The 24549-nt window shown below is 34.6% G+C and overlaps 1 protein-coding gene across 5 annotated transcripts in view; it reads left to right on the plus strand.

Moving 5' to 3' along the window:
- The window catches only part of LOC127867731 (coronin-2B-like), a 55712-nt gene that overhangs the window by 17048 nt on the left and 14115 nt on the right, over window positions 1-24549 (plus strand). For 3 of the 5 annotated variants that reach the window (XM_052409078.1, XM_052409080.1, XM_052409079.1), the window contains 12 exons: window positions 633-782; window positions 3525-3689; window positions 4088-4210; window positions 4566-4670; window positions 5521-5617; window positions 7354-7466; window positions 9552-9665; window positions 18279-18335; window positions 19338-19522; window positions 19826-19935; window positions 20840-20961; window positions 24114-24350. In XM_052409078.1, coding sequence (XP_052265038.1) covers window positions 633-782; window positions 3525-3689; window positions 4088-4210; window positions 4566-4670; window positions 5521-5617; window positions 7354-7466; window positions 9552-9665; window positions 18279-18335; window positions 19338-19522; window positions 19826-19935; window positions 20840-20961; window positions 24114-24350 — 1578 coding nt within the window. The remainder of the gene's footprint in view (window positions 1-632; window positions 783-3524; window positions 3690-4087; window positions 4211-4565; window positions 4671-5520; window positions 5618-7353; window positions 7467-9551; window positions 9666-18278; window positions 18336-19337; window positions 19523-19825; window positions 19936-20839; window positions 20962-24113; window positions 24351-24549) is intronic. The other 2 variants (XM_052409081.1, XM_052409082.1) reach the window with 1 other exon arrangement.

A 24549-nucleotide genomic window follows, 5' to 3' on the forward strand; every position in this document is an offset into this window, starting at 1 on the left:
GAATCCCCCAATTGTTTTTTATTTTCTATTTTTAAAAGATAATGTAATAAATGACCACACCCCACACTATACACCCCTTTCCATCCCAACCCCTCCCCCCCTTTTTGATTGAACTATCGAGGTAGGTCCCTTCACCTTTAAAAAGAAAAATAGATGAGCGGTCTGCACCCTGTTTTGATATTTATTATTATATAATCGTACGTTTTGTGAATATTATGATCGCATTTTAATTGGTCTTGAACATTTGTTGACACTGGTAGAACAATGTAATTAAAAGAAGAAAAAAAAGCCATTTTTCCTATATATTCACTGATTTCATGGAAGTGAAAGATATAAAATCTTACAATACTTACATTTTGCTGAAATCAAGTTTTCTTTCAGATCTATCATTCTTTATTCCACTAAAAAGCAAATAGTGAAGTTTAACCACATGGACCTTCGTAGTGGATTCAATGATGTAATGACAATTTCCCCCACCTCAAAACTATAGATTATTGGGTGAAAAAACACCCATGATCATAGAAACGACCTTAAAATTAATCTGGATTTTCACAAATGAGCTTCACAAACAACTAAGTATAACTGGATTTTCACAAATGAGCTTCACAAACAACTACGTTAATCCCTCACAGGTGAAAGTGTGGGAGATACCAGATGGTGGGCTGTTGTCCAATCTGTCGGACTGGCGGGTGGACCTGCACGGACACAGTCGCCGCATAGGCTATATAGAGTGGCATCCCACAGCAGAAAATGTCATCCTGAGTGCAGGTTTTGACTGCAAGGTAAGGGAGGTAATTTAGAAAAGGGAGGTAATTTCTTGTGTATTTTGCTTTTCAGGGTTTGGCGAGAGGGCATACATGTTTTACGAACATCTCTTGTTTATCTAAATGATGAGTTAAGTCGGGTAATTAATATTGATTTATAATTTGAGGGAGGTAATAATTTATTATTAACATGATGTGAAGTAAAAGAGTTATGGGAGATGATTTATCTTATTATGCAGATTAGAATTTATTAAAAGTTGGTCATAATAATCTCGCTTGAGGGCCATATAGAATATATCTGACTGCAGACTATTTCATATTGAGTGTTTTTTTACTGCAAGGGAAGGTTTTTGGAGAAAACCCGAGGTATTGTCATAGCCAGCTCGTTGTGTCGTGTCGTCCGCATTGGGCTAAAACCTTAACATTTTGTTAACCTTTTGAGCATTGGCTCTAAAATCAAAGTGCTTCCACCTACAACTTTGAAACTTCATAATGTAGATGCACCTTAATGAGTTCTACACGCCACACCCATTTTTGGGTCACTAGGTCAAAGGTCAAGGTCACTGTGACCCGTGACTTCTAAAAAAAAAAAAATCTGACAAGCTTTCATTTATTCAAAACTGCACCCGCAGCCGAGCGTTGGCACCCGTTATGCCGTGCTCTTGTTGACTAACATTTGTTGAGGTAAAATAAGGTAGGTGATCAGGGATCGGCCTCCCACTGTACTGAGAGCAATCCTTATTTTTTATTTTTTGATGGTAAGGGAAGAGAGTTTATTTTGTGAGTGAGGTAATTTGTTTGTTGATGATGATGGATTAAGGGTGATAATTTAACTTGATAAATAGATTAAGTGTGCAATTTATTTGTTCAGGCTGTGGAGGAAATTCAGTTAAGGGAGATGAGTATCTCTATGGTGGGATATGTCATTAAATTTTTTTTTATCTAAGGTAACTTATCTTTATTGTGGGCTTTGTAGACTTTATACATGCTCTGAGGGAGGGCATTCATCTTGAATGGGATACAAAAGTTATGTTAACTGCATGGTAAGTCTTATGATGATGCCTGAACCTTGATGATAGACCCTTTTCACAATAAGCCAAAACAGCAAGAAGTGAAGTGACTCGTAGAACTCCAGAACGAGGCTAAACGTGATGCCATTTATAATAGTTCCAGGCAACAATGCATTTGGTTTCAACCCTTCAAGCTTTTGAACATTCAGCGACGTAATGATATTGTAAACACAAGATGACATCGTTAGAATTAGTAATAAATATATACTTCCCATTTTAAGTGTCAATACATTAAATAAATTTTCTTGATTCAAGTACTTGTTTTTATTCTCTTGTTTTAGCACAAATTTTGAGATTCTTTGTTTGAGCATTTTTATCGCGGTGTTTTATCAAAGGTCTATTAAAAATCTTGTTTATTAATAGATCTATGGTTAAATTGTCTGTGTTCAACACAAGCCCATTATCTTGTTATTATCAGTTCTCTGCAGGCAAACAACATAAACCACAGGATGCAGATATCTGGTCATTTTACACAATTTATGATACCTCCATGACTTCTTGTGGTAGTAGCAGTAGTAATTTCTTGGAGTAAAATAATTGCCAAATACTCAGCTGTTGTTTTAATTAGGTATGGAACATATTGTACACATTTGAAGTCATCAGTGTCCAAACAGATTGTCAGAACTTAATACTGAATATAAATAATATAGCTTAATCATAATAATAAAGTGCTAAAATACTTATACAATTTAAATATTTTAAAATGTTTAATACAATTCAGTTAACGTATTGAGAGGATACCAGTAAAATAAAACTCCTTCGTTACATAGTCCTTTAAAAAGTGTACGGTAGTGTACAGAACAGCATAAATAAAACTAGCATTTTGGTTTGACCACAACAGGGTTAAATAAATGTTTCCAAAAATACAAAAAATAAAGAATTATAATATAAAGCGCTATATTTTTATCACTTATAATCACTTATGAAGAGATTTCAATATACATGCATAGACAGAACGATTTGCACCATGTTTTTTTTTTCCACTTTTATATCATAATTCTTCAATATTGTCTTTAACTATAAAATATTCAACTTAATATAAAATTATCATAACATTTATATAGTGTCATGTATGTCTTATGGTTGATTAAACACACCTCTTTCAAGTTTGATGGTTAATATAAAAAAACACACACAAACACACCCATACCTTTTAGAATGATAGTATACGATACTATGTATTATTTATATCAGTGTTATGAGCAATTATTAATGATAAGTCTTCGGACCAGCTTTTCTCTAATGTTAATGAGTAACTCTTTATTTTATAAAAATGATTTATTTTTTTTAATTTACTAATTGTACTAAATATTATTTGGTTGAATTATTATTTAGGTGTTATAATGTTTATTTTTAGAATTGCTTTATGAATTTATTGACTAAACTCATAATGTATTAACCGTCCCGAATTAAAACAATAACAATAGAATCCTCTTTAATCATTGATATTCTCCATCATTTGCACAACATAGGAAAAAAAAGTTATCACGTTCAGCCTCATTCTAAAATTTGACACATCACATGATATCTAATAATAGTAACAGTGTAAGTATTGTGAAACTAGTCTATTTATGTATGCAAGCAAAAGATCAATTTTTTTTGGTAAAAAAAGGAAGTTTGGGATTTTATATGCAAGAAACAAAAATCACTTTATAGTACAGTATATTTGGTTTCTGATTCCTGTTTGCAGTGTATCATATGGAACATAGAGACTGCAGAACCAGTCAACATAGTAAGTTGTCACGAGGACCAGATCCAGTCCATTTCTTGGAACAGGGACGGTTCTCTGTTCGCCACAACGTGTAAGGATAAGTTGCTGAGAATCGTCGATCCTCGTGTAGGGAATTGTGTTTCTGTAAGTTTATGTTTATCTTCTCCTGCATAAATTATATAGAACATTACAAATAAAAGTCTGCTATTATGAAGGTAAAAAAATAATTCTGTATAGAAACTGTAATGTGAAAACAGCCACTGACATAATATCAGGCCAAAGATCTATTCACCCAGTGATACTTTATTAAGCAAGTCTTGGCATTTTTCTTCAAAGCACAAATATCTGTTCTTCCCCATGAAATTAGATAATCTCCTAGACATTATCATTTTCTGTTGGCCATTCATCTTTTCTTCTCCATATGCTTTATGAATCTAGCCCTTGTGTGGCACAATGAAGAACTATTTTCAGGCTACCAAAGATACATTTACCGTTATATATTTAATAAATGTGGCACTAGACATAATACAGTCCGTTTCCAGGAGGCCAAAGATCTTTTCCAAGGTATTCGACCTTCCAAGTGTGTCTTCCTGGGTGATACAGGACGGGTTTTCTGTACCGGCTTTAACCGGACTGGGGAGCGAGAGATAGCCCTGTGGGACATTGTACGTAACGTAGCTAGACATGCAAAAGTCTTAAAATGGACTCATCCATCCACAGTGATTTGTAGTTTCTTCATTCAATGTCAAAAGAAAACATGATTCTTTTAGGTATTTACTTACAAATAAATAATAATTGATTACTCTAAAATGACTATAAAGCAGAGAAAAATGTTCAATATGTTATATTGCCTCCACCGTCATTTGAATGCAGAACCTCTGGAAGCATAATCTCACACTCTTCTACTAAAAGCTAGTACTGTTTTAAGTAAAACATTGCATACCAAGCAATATATTTATGATCGCTTGCACCTTTCTCGCAATAAAACTGATGCAATTTTTAAATATATTTTAATTACAGAGAAATATGTCTGCAGACCTCTTAAGACGCAGTCTAGACAGTTCTAACGGAATTCTACTGCCTTATTATGACCATGATACAAAAATTGTCTTTGTGGCAGGAAAGGTAAAGAACCTTATGTATCATCATGTAGTGAAGTCTTACTTATTTCCTTAGCAATTCAATTATAGTTTTCTTTCTTTCTCAAAAAAAGAAATAACTGCATTTCTTTGCCAAAAAAGCTTGGTATCTTTTGTAGTAATTCATAGTTTTCTTGCTTTGCAATAAAGTAGTGGTTACAATCTCTTATAATAATGTCATAGTTTTCTGCCATATTAATAAATGTGTATGATTTTTCTTTTACAATTAAGTCACATTTTTGTCATGTCAATACAATTTCAATAAAAGGGTTTACCTTTGCAATCAATTCATTATAGTCTTTGTATGCTTTAAAGTGATAGTTGTTTTCATTTGTAAAAAAATGTCTCTTTTTTCAATAGTCATATGCATCTTTCATTGCAATTAAATAAATATGTTGATGTTTTCATGACAAGTCACAAATGTGTTCTTTGCAATAAATAATATTTTTCTGATTTTCATTAAATCATAGTTGTCTTACATTGTTTTCCTTCGCAATAAATGGGTGTGTCCCATCACTAATCATAATTGCTATCATTTCAAGGTAGTCATAGTTGATTGCATTAAAAACATACTTGCCTCCTTAGCGTTGAAGGTTGTAATTTCAGTCATAGTTTTCTCTGCAAAAAAGTCAAAATGTTTTCCTTTTGCAGCCTTTGTTAAATTTAACAAAATAAAACCTTATTTGGGCATGGGAGTTTAGGTGTTATTTTACAAATGTATGGGGTATTACTTAGGATACTTAAATGTGAAAAATTGAAAAAATTATGGATATCTTTGGTGCGTAACAAGAATTAAACCTGAGCCTCTCGCATACAAAGATATCCCTTGTTTCCAGGGTGACGGCAACATTCGCTACTTTGAGATGACCCCTGAAAATCCCTGTTGTCACTATTTGAATAACTACGCCTCCTCCTCTCCACAAAGAGGCCTGGGTGAGTATAAATAGGCCATGAACTGGACTGGCTATCTCAGCTGGAACGCTTGACAACATTTCTGAGGATGGAAGGTTTGATTACCAGCATGGACAGAAAACTTTTGAAGGAATTGGTCAAAAAGTTATTTCTTCATCTGTCTTTGAAGTAGGTCTGGTCAGTTGCTTGCAGAAATTTGTGCTTGTAGAACAGGAAACTTGTGTTTGGTGAACTTGCCACGCAATATAGCTGAAATGGTGAAAAAAAACACAATACACTGTAACTCCAATATAACGCGGATGACGGGGTCCAAGCCACGCAACAGCGTTATAAACGGATCCGCGTTATAAGTTTTGAGCTCATTTATTGCAGGGGGCTATACAAACAGGTATAGTATAGCCTATAATATAGGTCCTGTGTATTGCCATGCTTTGTTGTCATCCGCAAATACATGCATATAAACCGAATCGTATCGATAACAGTATACATACCGCTTTTCTAATGTGCACATTTATCCGATAATCCAATCAAGTTACAACATCACTTAAAAAAATAATAATCTTGAACATTTATGACGATAAAAATGTTTATGAATTTCACAAACACAACTATATGCATACGCCATTTTCAGAAGTGTAAAGAGAACAGTGCATCATGGGGCAGAGCTTTCATTGGATGAGCAAATTTAAATTTAGATTGAATGCAATACGATACATGTACAAAGAAATTTTTTATTGCGTCATACATTGTCATGCAAAAAACGTGCTTTCCGAGACTTTCTGATACCGGGAAAAAATGAAAGTGAATCTCTGTTAACAATTACACTGCGTTAGCATGTATATACATCGTCTGGATTATTTAATTAATTTCTCGTACACGAACTGAAAAATTAAATGACTAAATACTAGAATGATAATGAAATGACAGAAAAACTTGTTTTATTCTGTGCGCAGTATATTTCATAGCCGCTCCTTTAATATAGTCAAACTGCAATCATACAGTATCAAAGTAAGAATGTATTTATCGTTTTGAATAACTTTAATTTTATAATTATTCCGCTTGCACTTATCTTATTGAAATTAGCGCACCGAACCGCTCTGATAGGGAAAACATGTAATAAACACTGACACGCGAGTTGTTCACACCTTTATTGACATTACACAACAGATTAACACCAATTAGCCGTCGGTGTTGTTTAACCTCAAAGCGATAAAAATCGGTTCAACGGACGGTTGAATAAAGCAATCAAGATGTGATCGCCGCCATCTTTGAATTGTCTGAAAATACATGAAGTTGCATAACATGGATTTGAATAAAAAATGGAAGGTTGGAGAAAAAACAGGATCCAAGACCCATCCGCGTTGTATTGGATTCAGCGTTATAACGAAGAGCGTTACATTGGAGTTACAGTGTAATATGCAAAAACAAACAGGTCCATGAGTTAAAACAATCATAATGGCAAATGATATTGATTTACATAGGGTATATATTATGTACATCTGACTAATGTGTGTTAAAAAATATATTTAGGTATAATATGGATCTTATTTGTTTGGTCCATTTCATGTTTATATTTTGACATCATAATTGTGTTATTATTCCAATACTTTCCCTCTATCTTAATCTAAAAATACTATCCATTAGATAGCGGAATTTGATATTGGTAAAAGCATTGTAGTAATAATAAAACAATATGTTTTAATTTTAAATGAAAATCAGTCCACAGTTGAACAAATATTTATTTGGTAATTTTTTAGGTGTGATGCCCAAAAGAGGCTGTGACATCAGCAAGTGTGAGGTTATGCGATTCTATAAACTGCATGCCGCCAGAAACTTTGTAGAGCCGATATCCATGATTGTTCCAAGAAAGGTAATTGCATGGGTTATTGTTCTTCTGGCTGCATGAGGATCAATAGGCAAAGCGGACTTAACACCAAAGAACATGTCGTCTACTGAATGTAATAACTAGGGTAACTGACATTTTGTAAATTGTTCAGGAGAGCATATTTTCAGACATTATCCAAAATACAGTAAGAGCACTTACGTTATTTTTTGCGCTCAAAATATTTCAGTGTTGAAAATTATGGTAACTGCTCCTTTCTTAATTTTTTATTGTTTTAAAAAAGACATATCAATTTGGAGTTTTGTTTCGTTTTTCAAGTATTATTATAATACTTATCAGAAAATTTGAATACAAAAACATGTTTCTTATTTGCTTCTCCTGAAAATTCAACAAAATGGCAGTTACGCTACTTTTTGCATTCACAAAATGACATGTGTTTGTTATGTCAATTTCAAAAATTTGATAAAAACATTATTTTTACCAAAAAGGTTGACTTAATATTTTAAGTTGATGTATGTCACCTTAATAAACACAAAAATGGAAAAAAGTAAAAATGTATAAAAATGTCAGTTACATGACTTATTACATTCAGTAGGCGATGTGTCATGGATTAAAATTGTTTTGATCTTTTTAAACAAGCATACAATTTGTTGCATTTTTTGTGTGTAAATTCAGTAAGTTGTACACTGTTTATTATAAATATTTATTCTTAAGTAAGCTATAGCAGTTACTAGCTGTTGTTTACATCAGTCATGTCACATTTGGCTGTAGATTTAAGTTTACGAGTGTGCATTCGCACAAAATGTGCACAAATCCAATCGTTTTCTCATATTTACCAAGAACCAATCTATATGTGCTGTACATTACTTATGGAGATGAATGTTCAAACAAATCTATTGTGATATTCAAATAATTCAAAGGTGTTTCAAGAAATCTACCTACATTCCTCTAGTCCATTTTAAATAAGGCCTATTACGTATATATACAAAGCGTAGATTGACTTCCTACCTGTTTTTTTGTTGTTCAACCCCCAGCATCTTATACAGGGGTTTCATTTTCATTTAGTTTTCAAGTCTGGAGGTGATTTTCAACAGATGAAGCGGAAATTTTGTGTATTTTTAGCTCACCTGAGCACAACATGCTCATGGTGAGCTTTTGTGATCGCCTTTTGTCTGTCGTCCGTTGTGCGTTGTGCGACATCAACATTTGCCTTGTTCACTCTCTAGAGGCCACATTTATTGTCCAATCTTCATGAAATTTGGTCAGAAGATTGGTTTAATGATATCTTGGATGAGTTCGAAAATGGTTACGTTTGCTTGAAAAACATGGCTGCTAAGGGGCGGGGCATTTTTCCTTATATGGCTATTTATGGCTATAGTAAAATCTTGTTTACACTCTAGAGGCCACATTTATTTCTAATCTTGATGAAATATGGTCAGAAGATTTGTCTTAATGATATCTTGGATGAGTTTGAAAATGGTAACGTTTGCTTGAATAACATGGCTGCCAAGGGGCAGGGCATTTTTCCTTATATGGCTATTTAAGGCTATAGTAAAATCTTGTTAACACTCTAGAGGCCACATTTATAGTCCGATCTTTATGAAACTCGGTCAGAAGATTCATCCCAATAATATCTTGGACGAGTTCAAAAATGATGCCGGTTGGTTGAAAAACATGGCCACCACAGGGGCGGGGCTATTTTCCTTATATGGCTATAGTAAAACCTTGTTAACACTCTAGAGGTCACATTTATTTTCCGATCATCATAAAACTTGGTCAGAAGATTTGTCCCAATGATATCTTGGATGTGTTCGTAAATGGTTTTGGTTGCTTTAAAAACATGGCCACCAGGGGCAGGGCATTTTTCCTTATATGGCTATATATGGCTTTAGTAAAACCTTGTTAACACTCTAGAGGCCACATTTATTGTCCGATCTTCATGAAACTTGGTCAGAAGATTTGTCCCAATAATATCTTGTTATCTCAGGTGAGCGACTTTTGGCCTTTCAGGCCCTCTTGTTTAAAAGAGCTTTTAAAATTGGCGTAGTATTGTAGAATAGTAGAGTGATTCACCCACCTATTAGGTCTAAATGATCTCCTTTACATTTCCAGTCTAACGTGTTCCAAGATGACATTTTCCCTCCCACCTCTAGTGCCATTCCCTCCCTTAGTGCAGATGAATGGATCAGCGGACAGAACAGAGACCCCATACTGATATCTATGCAGGTACTTTCGCTGATCACCTGGGATAGAAACTTAGATGGCCCTGCCAAAGAGTTCTGATCCCAGACCCATGTACCATACATGTTCTTTGTGTCTAATACTTACTTTTAACAAAATAAAATCAGATGACATTTCAATACAATATTAACCTTTGTTCATTATTATTATGCCCCCCTTCGAAGATGAGGGGGTATATTGTTTTGCACATGTCGGTAGGTCAGTCGGTCCGTCTGTCCGTCCACCAGATGGTTTCCGGATGATAACTCAAGAACGCTTAGGCCTAGGATCATGAAACTTCATAGGTACATTGCTCATGACTGGCAGATGACCCCTATTGATTTTGAGGTCACTGAGTAAAAGGTCAAGAACACAGTGACTCGAAATAGTAAAACGGTTTCCGGATGATAACTCAAGAACTTTTACGCCTAGGATCATGAAACTTCATAGGAACATTGATCATGACTCGCAGATGACCCCTATTGATTTTCAGGTCATTAGGTCAAAAATCTAGGTCACAGTGACTCGAAACAGAAAAATGGTTTCCGGATGATAACTCAAGAACACTTAGGCCAAAGATCATGAAACTTCATAGGTACATTGATCATGACTCGCAGATGACCCCTATCGATTTTCAGGTCACTAGGTCAAAGGTCAAGGTCACAGTGACTCGAAACAGAAAAATAGTTTCCAGATGATAACTCAAGAACGCTTAGGCCTAGGATCATGAAACTTCATAGGTACATTGATCATGACTGGCAAATGACCCCTATTGATGTTCAGGTCACTAGGTCAAAGGCCAAGGTCACTGTGACTCGACACATTAAAATGGTTTCCGGATGATAACTCATAAAAGCTTATGCCTATGATCATCAAACTTCATAGGTACATTGATCATGACTGGCAGGTGACACCTATTAATTCTCAGGTCACTAGGTCAAAGGTCAAGGTCACAGTGACTTGAAACAGTAAAATGGTTTCCTGATGATAAATCAAGAATAATTAGGCCTATGATCATGAAACTTCATAGGTACATTGATCATGACTGGCAGATGACCCCTATTGATTTTCAAGTCACTATGTCAAAGGTCAAGTTCACAGTGACAAAAAAACGTATTCACACAATGGCTGCCACTACAACTGACAGCCCATATGGGTGGCATGCATGTTTTACAAACAGCCCTTGTTTAAATTTGATTTTATATTGCTGTTAATATCTAATAACATTTGCGATATTGCTTCAAGCTTTAAAAAAAAAAGTTGTCCAGGCAGACAACGAACATTTGAAATTGACTCAAAAATCCATTTATTCCTGGTGAAAGGGCGATTTCTAGTTTTTCAATTCATGTTGTTGCATGTGTTTGTTATTTTGTTACTTACAATTAAGTTAATGTTGATGTTGTAACAGTAAACTTTTTCCTTTTTACATACCATTGCAACTATCACTGTTTGCTTTCATTTTACACTCAACTTATATTTTATGTAATATTTTAAACTTTCAATTTTGATGAGCCCACATGTGGTACACTATATCTAGATATCACAATGGTTGAGTGTGTGTGCATAAATGCAACTTCTGTGGAATGTACTTTCATTATCAGTCCAGTAATTTTAAAATAACTTACCTACAATGTTGACAATTTCGAGAAGTGCATGTTAGCCTGGTTTCTCAAGCTCAAAGGTCCAGGACACAATTTCCAATGGTCAGTTTGGGCATAATCAAATTTCTGTGGGTTATAACATCATAATTCATCTCTTTTTTTTAGCTCATCTATTTTATTTTTTTTTATTATGAGCTATTGTCATCACATTGGCGTCGGAGTCGGCGTCCAGTTAAGTTTTGCGTTTAGGTATACTTTTCTCATTAAGTATCAATGCATTGCATTCAAACTTAGTACACTTACTTACTATCATGAGGTGACTGGGCAGGCAAAGTAAGATAATTCTGGCATGCATTTTGACAGAATTATGTGCCCTTTTCATACATAGAAAATTGAAAAGTTAAGTTTTGTGTTTAGGTCCATTTTATTCCTTAAGTATCAAAGCTATTGCTTTCATACTTGCAACACTTACTAACTATCATAAGGGAACTGTGCAGGCAAAGTTATGTTACTCTGACTGGCATTTTGACAGAATTATGTGCCCTTTTTATACTTAGAAAATTGACAATTTTGTTAAGTTTTGTGTTTAGGTCCACTTTTTTGGTAAAGTATCAAAACAATTGCTTTCATACTTGCAACACTTACTAACTGTCGTAAGGGGAACTGTACAGGCAAAGTTATGTAACTCTGACTTGCATTTTGACGGAATTATGGGCCCTTTATACTTGAAAATTTGGTTAAGTTTTGTGTTTTGGTCCACTTTACCCATTAAGTATCATAGATATTGCTTCTATACTTGGAACACTCACAAACTATCATAAGGGGACAGTAAAGGACAAGTTGCATAACTCTGGTTGTCATTTTTACCGAATTATGGCCCTTTTTTGACTTAGTAACTTTGAATATATGGTTACCTTTTGTGTTTAGATTCACTTTACTTCTAAAGTATCAAGGCTATTGCTTTTAAACTTTAAATACTTTCATGCTATCATGAGGGTACTGTACCTGGCAAGTTGAATTTTACCTTGACCTTTGAATGACCTTGACTCTCAAGGTCAAATTATTAGATTTTGCTTAAATTGCCATAACTTCTTTATTTATGATTAGATTTGATTGATACTTTGACAAAAAAACCTGACATACCACAATTGACTCCGTCCAAACCATCCCCCACGCCCCCCCCCCCCAATACCCCCCCGCCTGAATCCCCCCCCCCCCCCCCCCTGCGACCCCCCCATTATTTATTTTTAAATTAAAGATCATGTAATAAATGACCACCACACCCTCACACTATACCCCCACACCACCCTCACCCCAAAAAAATGATTTTTATGCCCCCCGTAGGGTGGCATATAGCAGTTGAACTGTCCGTCAGTATGTCAGTCAGTCTGTTTGTCAGTCTGAAAAAAACTTTAAAATTGGCCCTTACTTTTTCACTTTTTAGGTTAGCATCTTGATATTTGGCATGCATGTGTATCTCATGGAGCTGCACATTTTGAGTGGTGAATGGTCAAGGTCATCCTACAAGGTCAAATGTCAAATTTATGGCGTCTGTCCGTCCGAAAACTTTAACATTGGCCATTTCTTTTTCAATATTGAAGATGGCAACTTGATATTTTGCATGCATGTGTATCTCGTGGAGCTGAACATTTTGAGTGGTGAAAGGTGAAGGTGAAGGTCATCCTTCAAGATCAAATGTCAAATATATGGCGTCTGTCCGTCCGTAAACTTTAACATTGGCCATAACTTTTTTATATTGAAGATAGCAACTTGATATTTGGCATGCATGTGTATCTCATGAAGCTGCACATTTTGAGTGGTGGAAGTTCAAGGTCAAGGTCATCCTTTAAGGTCATCCTTCAAGGTAAAAAAAAAATGATTTCAAAGCGGCGTTCTCATGAAGCTGCACATTTTGAGTGGTGGAAGTTCAAGGTCATCCTTCAAGGTCAAGGTCATCCTTCAAGGTCAAAGGTCAAAAAACAAATAAAAAATTTCAAAGCGGCATTATCATGAAGCTGCACATTTTGAGTGGTGGAAGTTAAAGGTCATTCTTCAAGTTCAAGGTCATCCTTCAAAGTCAAAGATCAAAAAAAAAAAAAAGCAGCGTTATTATAAAGCTGCACATTTTGAGTGGTGTAGGTTCAAGGTCAAGGTCATCCTTCAAGGTCAAGGTCATCCTTCAAGGTCAAAGGTCAAACAAAATTTTAAAAAATCAAAGCGGCGTTATCATGAAGCTGCACATTTTGAGTGGTGGAAGTTCAAGGTCAAGGTCTTACTTCAAGGTAAAAAAAATAAATTAAAAAAATTCAAAGCGGTGTTCTCATGAAGCTGCACATTTTGAGTGGTGGAAGTTCAAGGTCAAGGTCATCCTTCAAGGTAAAAAAAATAAATAAATAAATTTCAAAGCGGTGTTCTCATGAAGCTGCACATTTTGAGTGGTGGAAGGTCAAGGTCATCCTTCAAGGTCAAGGTCACCTTCAAGGTCAAAGGTCTTTTTTTTTTTTAATTCAAAGCGGTGTTCTCATGAAGCTGCACATTTTAAGTGATGGAAGTTCAAGGTAAAGGTCATTATTCAAGGTCATCCTTCAAGGTCAAAGGTAAAAAAATAAATAATTCAAAGCGGCGTTATCATGAAGCTGCACATTTTGAGTGGTGGAAGTTCAAGGTCATCCTTCAAGGTCAAGGTCATCCTTCAAGGTCAAAGGTAAAAAAATAATAATTCAAAGCGGCCTTCTCATAAAGGCCTTCTCATAAAGCTGCACATTTTGAGTTGTCAAGGTCATCCTTCAATGTCAAAGGTAAAAAAAATAATAAAATAATTTCAAAGCGGCGCAATAGGCGAAAATAATAATTTTTTTATTGCATTTTTTTCATTTTTGGAAGATAATGTAATAAATGACCACACCCCCACACTATACACCCCTCTCCACTCCACCCCTCCATTCTTTGTGATTGAAATTGAGATAGGTCCCTACACATTTGAAAAGAAAAATAGATGAGCGGTCTGCACCCGCAAGGCGGCGCTGCTTGTGTTCACCAGGTGGAGACAGCATCTCACATGTAAGATTATGGTTCAAAGTTTAATAAGATGACGTCTCAGAAGTCATAAGTCAAATTTGGTCATGATAAAGCTTGTTTTGAATGGTAACTTATTCCTTTATAAAACAAACATACCACATAAAATATGGCCTATATGTAGAGATGGCATGATGGATGCCTGTTGTTATAGCTCAATAGGCAAGGTCACAGGTTATGAATCAGTCATGCCATCTTAAGGTTAAGGTCATACTATAAGGTGAAATGTTTGAGCCTCTATTTATTGCATCTTTTCTATCTTCTAAACTCATTGAAGGATTTTCATGAAACTTGGCTCTAATGTTTTAGCCATTGAGACAATTTGCACAAATTCTGAGTCCGTCTCTTAGGCTCAAGATCAAAGTCATTCTTCAAGGTCATACGTTTACGCCCTTTTTGTGTTACCGTAAAACCATGAATATAATACGCCCTCGCGTATAATACGCACCCCCGAGTTTGGTCAAAATTTATTGGTAAAAATTGAAAATCCGAGTAAAATACGCACTAAAAAATCTGTGTCCGAAATCGGCCATTTCTGAAAAAAATTGTCAATATATTTTTGTGTTGTGAAAATAGCAAATCAATTTGGTGTTGTCAACTATCTGTTTCACAGTAATACCCCAGTATATTGATCGGGATGTGTTATAGTGCTGTTGTCATGACAGTTGCATAATAAATATCTCTGTCAATTGTTTATATTACCATTGATTGTTACTGATAAAACACGGGCCGCTTGCTGACATCCAGGTCAAGCAGTCATAATTGCAAAAGAAAGAAGCAGAGACGCTGTCTTTTGTTTTCACATTTAATTCGATTCGACAATATTCAGGACAATAATAATTATAATAATAATAAAGTAATAAGAAGACAAAATGGTTACATGTACTTCCGTTTTTATAGTTGTCTAGATGAATTACTTTTCCGAAGTGTTACAAACTCGATACTTTAATTAAACTTAAAATACAATTAAACCGCTCGTGTTTCTCATGATCTCTTTAATTAAAATACGCTACTGTCATTAAGGCTAGTTTGGGAGTAAAAAACAAATTAATTATCAACTTTCAATTTAATTCGGCAATAGGCAGAAAGGTGTAATAGACTACATTAGCATCATAAAACTAATTATTTAATTACCACTCTTTACTTCAGATATGGTAAATATTCGGTAGAAAGATAAATAGAGGTCAGCTAAGAAATATTTATTTACGGGTATTGTCAGGGTTTTTTTTCATTTGCTAATCTCTTTATACGACTTAGCGTCCAGTCGCTATTTTGAAGGCAGACAACGATATTAACTCTGTATTCTGTCTGCGCATGTAGTGTTTTATACAGGAAGGAAAAAGGGCGTGGTGCAAAATTTCAAAAAAGGGCACTTTAGCGCGCGACGTCCATAAAAAGGGCACAAATATATCTGTATAGTGACTTAATAACAAGCTTTGTTACACACAAACATTGTATGTATAGTTTTGAGATTTATTGTTGAATAATTAAACCAACAAAATCCAGAATGTATATTTTATTATGTGTTTTATATTTTCATGTAGAAACAAAAAAAACAAGATTAAACACCATAGGATATATATCTTATACAAACTATAGCTTTTCAAAGAAGTCTTAGAATACTGTTAAATGAGTTACCCTCTTAAACAATTATTTATATTTAAAACGTTACACACATTGCACAAACAAGTCCTTTATATGCATCTTAAATGGAGATTCAAACACACTAACACTTTGTTGAATAGTCAGAAAGTTCTGCGTAATGACATTGTTTTCATGACCACGTGTTGTATTGTGTACATTTTATTTCGCAAAAAGTGTAATAAGGAACGGCGCCGTACTGTCTTTTGTTCATTGTCAATTAATTCTATACACGTTAATTGGTGTCCGATATAAACTTGTTTTGCTTACAAAGCAATTTGCATCAATTTCTAATTTATGTTTCGTCGAAAGTGGAATGCCAAAATCGGAAAGCGTACGTTGTGACATTCTAAACACGAATGATAAGTGGTACAAGTTCAATATTTTTGTAAAATTCATATCTGTGTTTGCCAATTAACATATTTTGACAAGTTACAAACGGGTCATAATGTTCTTAATTGAACCAATGGTGCAGGCCTACTACTGTTACAACAATTAACTTTTGGCCAAACAGGGTCCAAGACGGGGTAACAACTTCTTTGCCGACATTCACACGTTATTGTAATCAAAACATCGTGACAATAAACAAGCACGTGCTCCAATTAAGCGCGGTCTGCCTAACCGTGAACAGCAAACGTGTTAAGATTGTCGTCTGCTACAATTCATCAACACACATCTACTGTGAGCCTGCGCCAATAGTATTGGATAGGAGGCGGAGCGTTATTTTAATCGACAGCTTTAATATGAGCCTGCGCCTATTGTATTGGATAGGAGGCGGAGCATTATTTTAATCGACAGCTTTAATATGTCACGGGTTGCTATTTTCGGCGTATGGCCAATTTTCAGGAAGTACAGTGGACGTCATGGGGTTTTGTAATCGGCGTATGGAAACAATTATCGGGCGTAATATACGGCCATACGCCGCTTAGTGCAAGCCCTGTAAATTAATTTTTATTAACTCAAAACTGTTTTGCATTAAATTGAAATCAAATCAATATTTTACAGATACAACTGGTGTTTTTTTTTAAATTTAATTACGCATAAAAATAAATGTTTTGATATAACTGAATTATGCATGAAATGCACAATTTCCACGTGAATAACATCGAGGTTTTCATCAAGTCTCCTAAGTAACTGTGCACGATTGTATCCGGACCGATTAGTGTTACAAAGCCACTGAAATTATCGATTGATATTGACACATGGTTATTCACGCATGACGTATTCACAACCGTGCGAATCTTCGCTGATAATAGTCGGCTTAGAAGCTTGGTTAAGAGGCAATTAAGATGTTATCAATAAGATCGCGCGTGGCGGAAAACAGGGCGGCGGCCTTTGAAAAGGGCAGCGTGGCGCTGATTTGCTTTGAAAGGGGCAGCGAGGCGCTTCAAAAAAGCGGCGTGGCGCCGCGCCACGCTAAAACGGCCTGGATAAAACACTAGCATGAATGACCCAATATTATCCGATAGCTCCTCCCGTTCCCACGTTTCATTCGACAACGTCATTTCATGTGTAAGCGAGCTCAATGTTGATTGGCCAGCTACCATGCGCATTTCAATAACAATAAGGTCAAGCGATATCTCATAATCGGGTACAGACCGGGCTTCGTTTACTGTTCGAATTGCGAACACTTTCATTATAACAAAGAGACAAATATAGAAAACCAGTCCGATATAAATGGCGGATGTTTTCAATTATATTATAATTCTATTATAAATTTTACTAGATTTTTGCATTTTTCGCAAATAAGATTTTTATTGAGCAAAGTTCTCAATATTTTTGCAAATGGCTCAAATGGCGAACGACTGCGCGAGCCTTGTTGCACCCCTTTGATGTAATGGTGTAGTTCAAAATGGCTGCCGCAAAGCAAATAACAACGATTAAGTTGAAAATTTGCACAGGAAAAATTTTGTTCTGCTCTAAACTCGTATATTATACGCACCCCCTACTTGAAGAAAAAATCGGCAGGTATAAAGGTGCGTATTATATTCGTGGATTTACGGTATGTTGCTTTCTCCTTTACCAATTAAAGGAATTTCAGCAAACTTAATCACAATATTAATTGGAGCAATAGCGCGAAAGGCGCTGGTCAGTTGGGTTGGCTTAAAACCAAGGTACCCAATTCAAAGTTTAAAAAAAGCTCGGTTGAGATCTAGCTGTCTCTCAGACTCCATAATATTGTTATTATATAAAAGGTGTTATTAACAACAAGCACAATATGTTTCTGACAGCTAGTTTGTGTTGTATTTTTAAACATTTATGTTGTATTTTTCTGTGTTGTAACTCTGTTGTGTCTCTCTAGGATCAGCGAGTGGTCAATGACCCTTCTTACATCCCATCTAATGCCAACAGGCCACAGGTAATGTGATTCCTAAATGTAATGTGCTGTACATGTTTTAATTTTATGTCTGTTTCCTTAAAACTATCTTTCTCTAATCAACAGGATAGCATAATGGCACAGCAAAATATAAAAGCACAACGTTCCCAACATAAGTCTGATATTTAGAAGTTGTTGAAGATTCCACAAGGCATTAATAATCTGAGCATGGCATTAACGAAGTAGACAAGTGTTTTTCTTTACATTCAATAACTCTTTATGTAAGCTGGCTATTTTCGGAGATGTCTAGTATATTTTCTGATCAAAGTTACAGTTAAGACAATTAAGATATAACACTTGATTTATCATCAAGATTTAACAAACTATGATTATTGTAACCTTGCATTTTTATTAAATCGATGTGTGCATATGATATAATGGAGTTTAATAAATGGTTTAAATATCTAAACCATATTAGCCCAGGGCTTTGGATGTAATCCAGCTTAATAAATAGGTTAAAATATTAAATACAATATAGGCCTGATGCATATGCCTATAGCATTAAAGAAATAGGTCCAATATGAAAAACAATATAAGCCCATGGCTTCTCACCTGTAATAGGAATAGATTTTAATCTTGCTTCATTAACCCTTTACCACTTAAATACATATTTTCACGCATTTGTAGTCCCTTAAAAAAATTAATTTACCGTTATTAAAGACCTTTCTTACTAGATTTAAGTTTTTAAAGCATAATCTCCAAACCTTAGGTACTGATGAGCAGCAAACAGTATAAAACCAGAACTGACTGCGAGTTACTTACAGGCTGTTCTGGTTTTATGCTGTTTGCACATAGCCATTTTCACTTTGCTTCTAAGTGGGAAAGGGTTAATAGGTTTAAATATTAAACACCATGCAAGCCCAGGGCTGTTGATGTAATTAAATTAAAAAATAGGTTAAATATTAAGTCCCACATAAGTCCAAGACATTTGATGTAATGGTGTTAAAATTAAAAGGTTTGAATAAATCAAGAAACATGTTTCAGGATGAGACCATTAACCAGATGCCGATGATCACGACGTACCGGGCCCTTTCTGGTTCCCAGCATAGAGGGTCAGGGGACACCCCACCGGTCAGTCGCTCAGATATCCAGAAGCTACCGGCGTCCATTAAAAACATCAAGAGGCTGAGCACATGCGAAGATATCGTGACATTGGATCCAAAGTCCAGGTTAGCTTTGTTTCTATAACATTCCGATACGCAGGAAATACCTTGGTCAACTTAGCACATCGTAACTGTGAGGATGGTTTTGCTAGCCGTTTTAGAAAATTCGTTAAAAATAAAGTCTTCAAAGAATTGTTAATGGAAAAGTCTATCTGTCAGAGTTTCAGAAAACATAATTGCTCGGATAATATTGTCACCATTGATCGAATTTTAAGGTATGTCAGACAGATAAATAGTGGGTGTGTATAAAAAATGTTTGATTTTTCTGCAATTTGTTTCAGGCTCATAAAGTTTGTTTTCTCCTTTCAGCAAGATCGATGCAAGCAAAGAGAATACACGCCCTGACATAGCTGAAACCCATAAAGACAAGGAGAAGGCATTTGTTAATAGCAAGATTGCTGCTTTTGAAAAAAACAAGGGTAAAGGGTGTCTCAAAATATTTATACGTTAAATTTTTATGCTCCCCTAAAGTGTGTGTATGCATAGGTATAAATAGTAGATGCTTTGTCTATCTCTCAGATTTGAAATTTTGATGTAATTGAGTTTTAAGGGCTTGAAATTACAGGTAATTGTTCTGATAATTTTATCAATCTTACTTGATGTTTCTTGTTCAGTCCTTCTGTCTTGTACTTTGTTTGTTTTTGTGGGATTTCTCAAGAATTAAACATCCAAATGGGATAAACTGTGTATGCAGCATCCTTACAGGGTGGAAAAGCACATATATTGTGTTGTCATTGGTACGTGTGCTTCTCACCTTTCGCCCAGGTCTAAATCCCCTTTTCTGGAAGCATGTGAGTTTGTTTATGGTCACCATACCTGACTGGTGGGGTTCCTCTGGATAATCTTTCTTCCCCCTTACAATAGGGCGACATTTAAAAAAAAAATATATTTATAAAAACAATACAAAAAAACAAATACCTGGAAATTCCAGCTATAAAATAATGTCATGGGTCACACAGTTAATTAGGAACTAGTGTTGGGTCAAAGTCCTGGTACACATATAATGCAGCCACAGATGCAAAAGGACTTCATTCATTTCAAAATACCAATTTCAATGACATTTATACGGCAGCTTCATGGGGTCAAGTCCAATTTATCATGTTGTTCCAGTGCATTGATTTCTAAGGCAGTTATTGGGACAATCCCAAAGATCCCATTGGTATTCTTGTCTTGTCAAACTTCACTACATCATAAAGACATACCTGTTAAATACGTGTTAGAAGTCAGGTTACAATAAGTTTACTTAATGACATGCTCTAAACTTTGTAAAACAAATTAATAAATGAATAATTAATATACAGTAATTATAGTTCTCTTTTACAGGCAATGCCAGTACTGGTGTTGAAGTCACATCACCTACCAGAAAGACCTTACAAAGGTCATGTTCATCCAATCAGGATCCTCCCCCAGATGTGATAGCCAATGGCATCAAAGGCTCTGGTGATGTAAGTTTATATTTTAGAGTATGATTAATTTTTCTATATTTAGATGGTGCCTTGATTTTCTATTCATACATGTAGATGATGATGTACATTTCAATTTTTGGACTTTCCTTATGAAGCTTGGCTTTGAAAGTTAGACTCCATGTGTTCTTATATTCAGACAATCATTTTATAACTACACATACATATGCATAGTTATAATATGAATAGGCAAGCAATTAATAATATTATGCATGGTTTGCCATATACTTAACTTTATTGAAAATAATAATTGCTTACTTTAGCTTATATTCCTCCCTTGGGTACTTCTGAATGTTTCCTATTTCTGCTTACAAAATAATTTCAGTTGCGGAAGCATTCTTAAAGCGTATGCATTTTGCTAGCTGTATTTGACGAGATGTGTATGCTCTCTAGCTTATATTTATAATTTACAGTTGCTCCAGTACACTGACAGAAATGTGTGTTTCATTTATGTTTTTTAACAAATTTACAAAGGCTGTAAAAGATTGGGGTGTATAATTATTATTATGAGAAATTGCGCACACAACCGTAAGTTTTTGAGGTTATATTCATACTATGCTTATAAAGGGACTTATTCACAGTTTGGCAAAATCATTTGTGTAAATATGTGTCACATATTCAAAATAGAATGAAGGCATTAAATTTAGAAAAGCAAAATAAAATAAACTCCTAGCAAAGACATGTGTTAAAAATATCAGCTTGTTTATTGATAATCATCAATCAATAAAATAATAAAGCGCTTGTAAAACGTTTCTGTGATAATTTGGCAAAAACATGTATAACCGACAAAGTGTTTCGACTATCATCTCAATTCAAAAGCCAGCATGGTGAAGTGGTAGTGAGTTTGCTTTGCTTCTATAGGTCCCAGGTTTAAACCTCAGGGCAGTTGATTTTTTTTATTGAGCTTTCATCTGTTATTATAATTATTTTAAACTATTCCAAATATAACAGTTTTGTTTGTTCATTTATTGAATGACATTTAAAAAAATGTGTGAACAAGTCCCTTTAAAACATTATTTATTGTGGTTGCAATTGCTTTTTTAGTGTGGTGTATATGCATATGCCTATTTATAATGAACAACTATGCATAAACTTTGAAATGTGACGGTTCTACTTTGCTGTCAGTACTAACAGTTTAAATGCTAGATAAGAAATTAATTCCTATTTACATGTAATATGCGATCAATAAATTTCTTTAATGCCAAGTGAAACGCTTCATGATGCGTTCGTTGTAGCTCACCAAACTCAACCTGTGTCTGACTTTTATTCATGAATATTTATAAAAAAAATCAATTTGATTACATAAACCAATATCTTTTAATTACTGTTTAGTTTTGATTAAAAATGTAAAAACATGCATACACTTTACCATTTATGAATATCTGAACACTTACGCCTTTGTTTATGCAGATATAAGAGTTCACAAGAATCAGGGTGTTGTAGGAGAACTATTTACATGTTTGTTTGTATTTGGCTGTAATGTTTCTTTTGTAGTTGTATTTTGTCTTAAGGACAATTAACATTGTTGTATGGACTACATGTATTCTGTAACTTACTAATATCAATTAATGGATAACTAATATTCCACCACAAGTTTAATAATATTGCTTTTTCATTAAAAAGGACCTTAATCAATGAACTCCCACTACGTAAATAAAGTAATTGAAAAGGCCTTTAATAGACCATAAACAATTAAAATAAAGTAGTACTCTTACAAGGAGGATATTTACAAATTACTTTTAGTCATTTTATTTTATTTTGCTAATATGGTATTTATTAACACAGTTGTTTCAATTGTAAAAGCCACACACCTTATTTGGCATAGAAAATTTAAGTACATGTATAAATAAGAAACATATTTTATCTATGCCAATTAGAATATATCTGGTGGTTACAAGGTAAAAATAATCGCGTTTGTCGAAATGTACGTATACGTCTAGAAATCTTACTTTCGGTTTTAAAAGCGGTACTGTTTGAAAAATAACACATTACTTGCTAACTAGGCTATAGATTTAATTTCATATATGCCAATTAGAATATATCTGGTGGTTACAAGGTAGAAATCAGTCTTTTTTGCGCTTTTAAACTTAAAAATAATTGCGTTTGTCAAAATGAATGGACGCAAACGTCTAGAAATCCTACTTTCTGTTTAAAAAGCGGTACCGTTTGAAAAATAATAAATTACTTGCTAACTAGGCTATAGATTTAATTTTATCTATGCCAATTAGAATATATCTGGTGGTTACAAGGTAGAAATCCGTCTTTTTTTGCGCTTTAAAACTTAAAAATAATGGTGTTTGTCAAAATGGAGGTATACAGATAGAAATCCTACTATCGGTTTTAAAATTAAAAAAAAAATTACTTGCTTACTAGGCTATAGATTTAAGGACAATTTTACACACTTTCAAATTGCATCTATATGTATTGATTTTCATGTATTTCATTTCAAGGTGTGTGGCTTTAACATATTCCAATGTTAATATTATTACAAATATGTTGGGGTAGCATACTCATGTAAATAATTATATAACGTTTCTTTCATTCTTTGTCTTAAATAAAATACTAAATGCAACAATATTGTTCAACTATTGTTATCTATGATAATATTTAAAGTCTACTGCAGCCAAAATGAACCTTTCAATAATTTCTGGCAGGATCTAGGGTATTTTCGAGGAGGAGGGGGTGGGGGAAGAGGTTTGTAAATAAATCCTCCAACATATTTGCCTTAATACTCTCACTGGGAAATTCAAAATATCAATGGCATGGTGCCTTGTTGACTAATAACAATATTGTAGAATCCCCAAAAGATCTGGGTTCACTTGGAATGTCATATTCTCACCTGTAATAGGAATAGATTTTAAACTTTGATCTTGCTTATACCTGCCATTTCATCACCATGGAAAGTATTGGCATTGGATCAGTCATATAACACAGTGATGGAAATTAGCAGAAACCTGCAAGCTTGTTCAGATTCTGGGTTTCATATAGAAAGGGTTGTACTACACGTATTTGCTTGGCTCTAGTAGAAATATAAAAGTTTCGCCCTGCTTGTTCAAACTGCTAATTTCCATGACTCTAAATAGCATGTGCATGTTCTTCTGGTCATACTTGCTGTCTTTCTCTTCCTTTTCTAGCATCGTGGGCAGGGGATTAGTGTGCATAATGCTGCAAAATTCTTTGAGCACAAAGAGATCGAGATAATCGACCTTAAACATGCGCACAGTGAACATGGTGTTCCAGCAGCAAAGGGGGAGCACTCTCCTCGATCTGCAGGGGTAAAGGGAGATCAGTATAACAAAAGCTTAAATCTGAAATCTGCACAGGGGAGATTGATTCTAGGGGAGATAAATGAGGACCAGAGTAAAGTCAATGTGAGTGACCTAGAATGTTGTACCATTTCATAGATAGTAGATTCATGTATAATTATGAAGGCTAGGCTTGATTTCTGTATCTCATTTGTATCAAATATACATGCTATATGTTATTACAATGCACATCTAACAATTACAGAATCTTCAACTTTTAATCCCCTTCCACACATTTTGTGGGTATAATGGGAATACCTCTGTT

Source organism: Dreissena polymorpha, chromosome 2, assembly GCF_020536995.1.
Source record: "Dreissena polymorpha isolate Duluth1 chromosome 2, UMN_Dpol_1.0, whole genome shotgun sequence".
NCBI lineage: Eukaryota > Metazoa > Mollusca > Bivalvia > Myida > Dreissenidae > Dreissena > Dreissena polymorpha.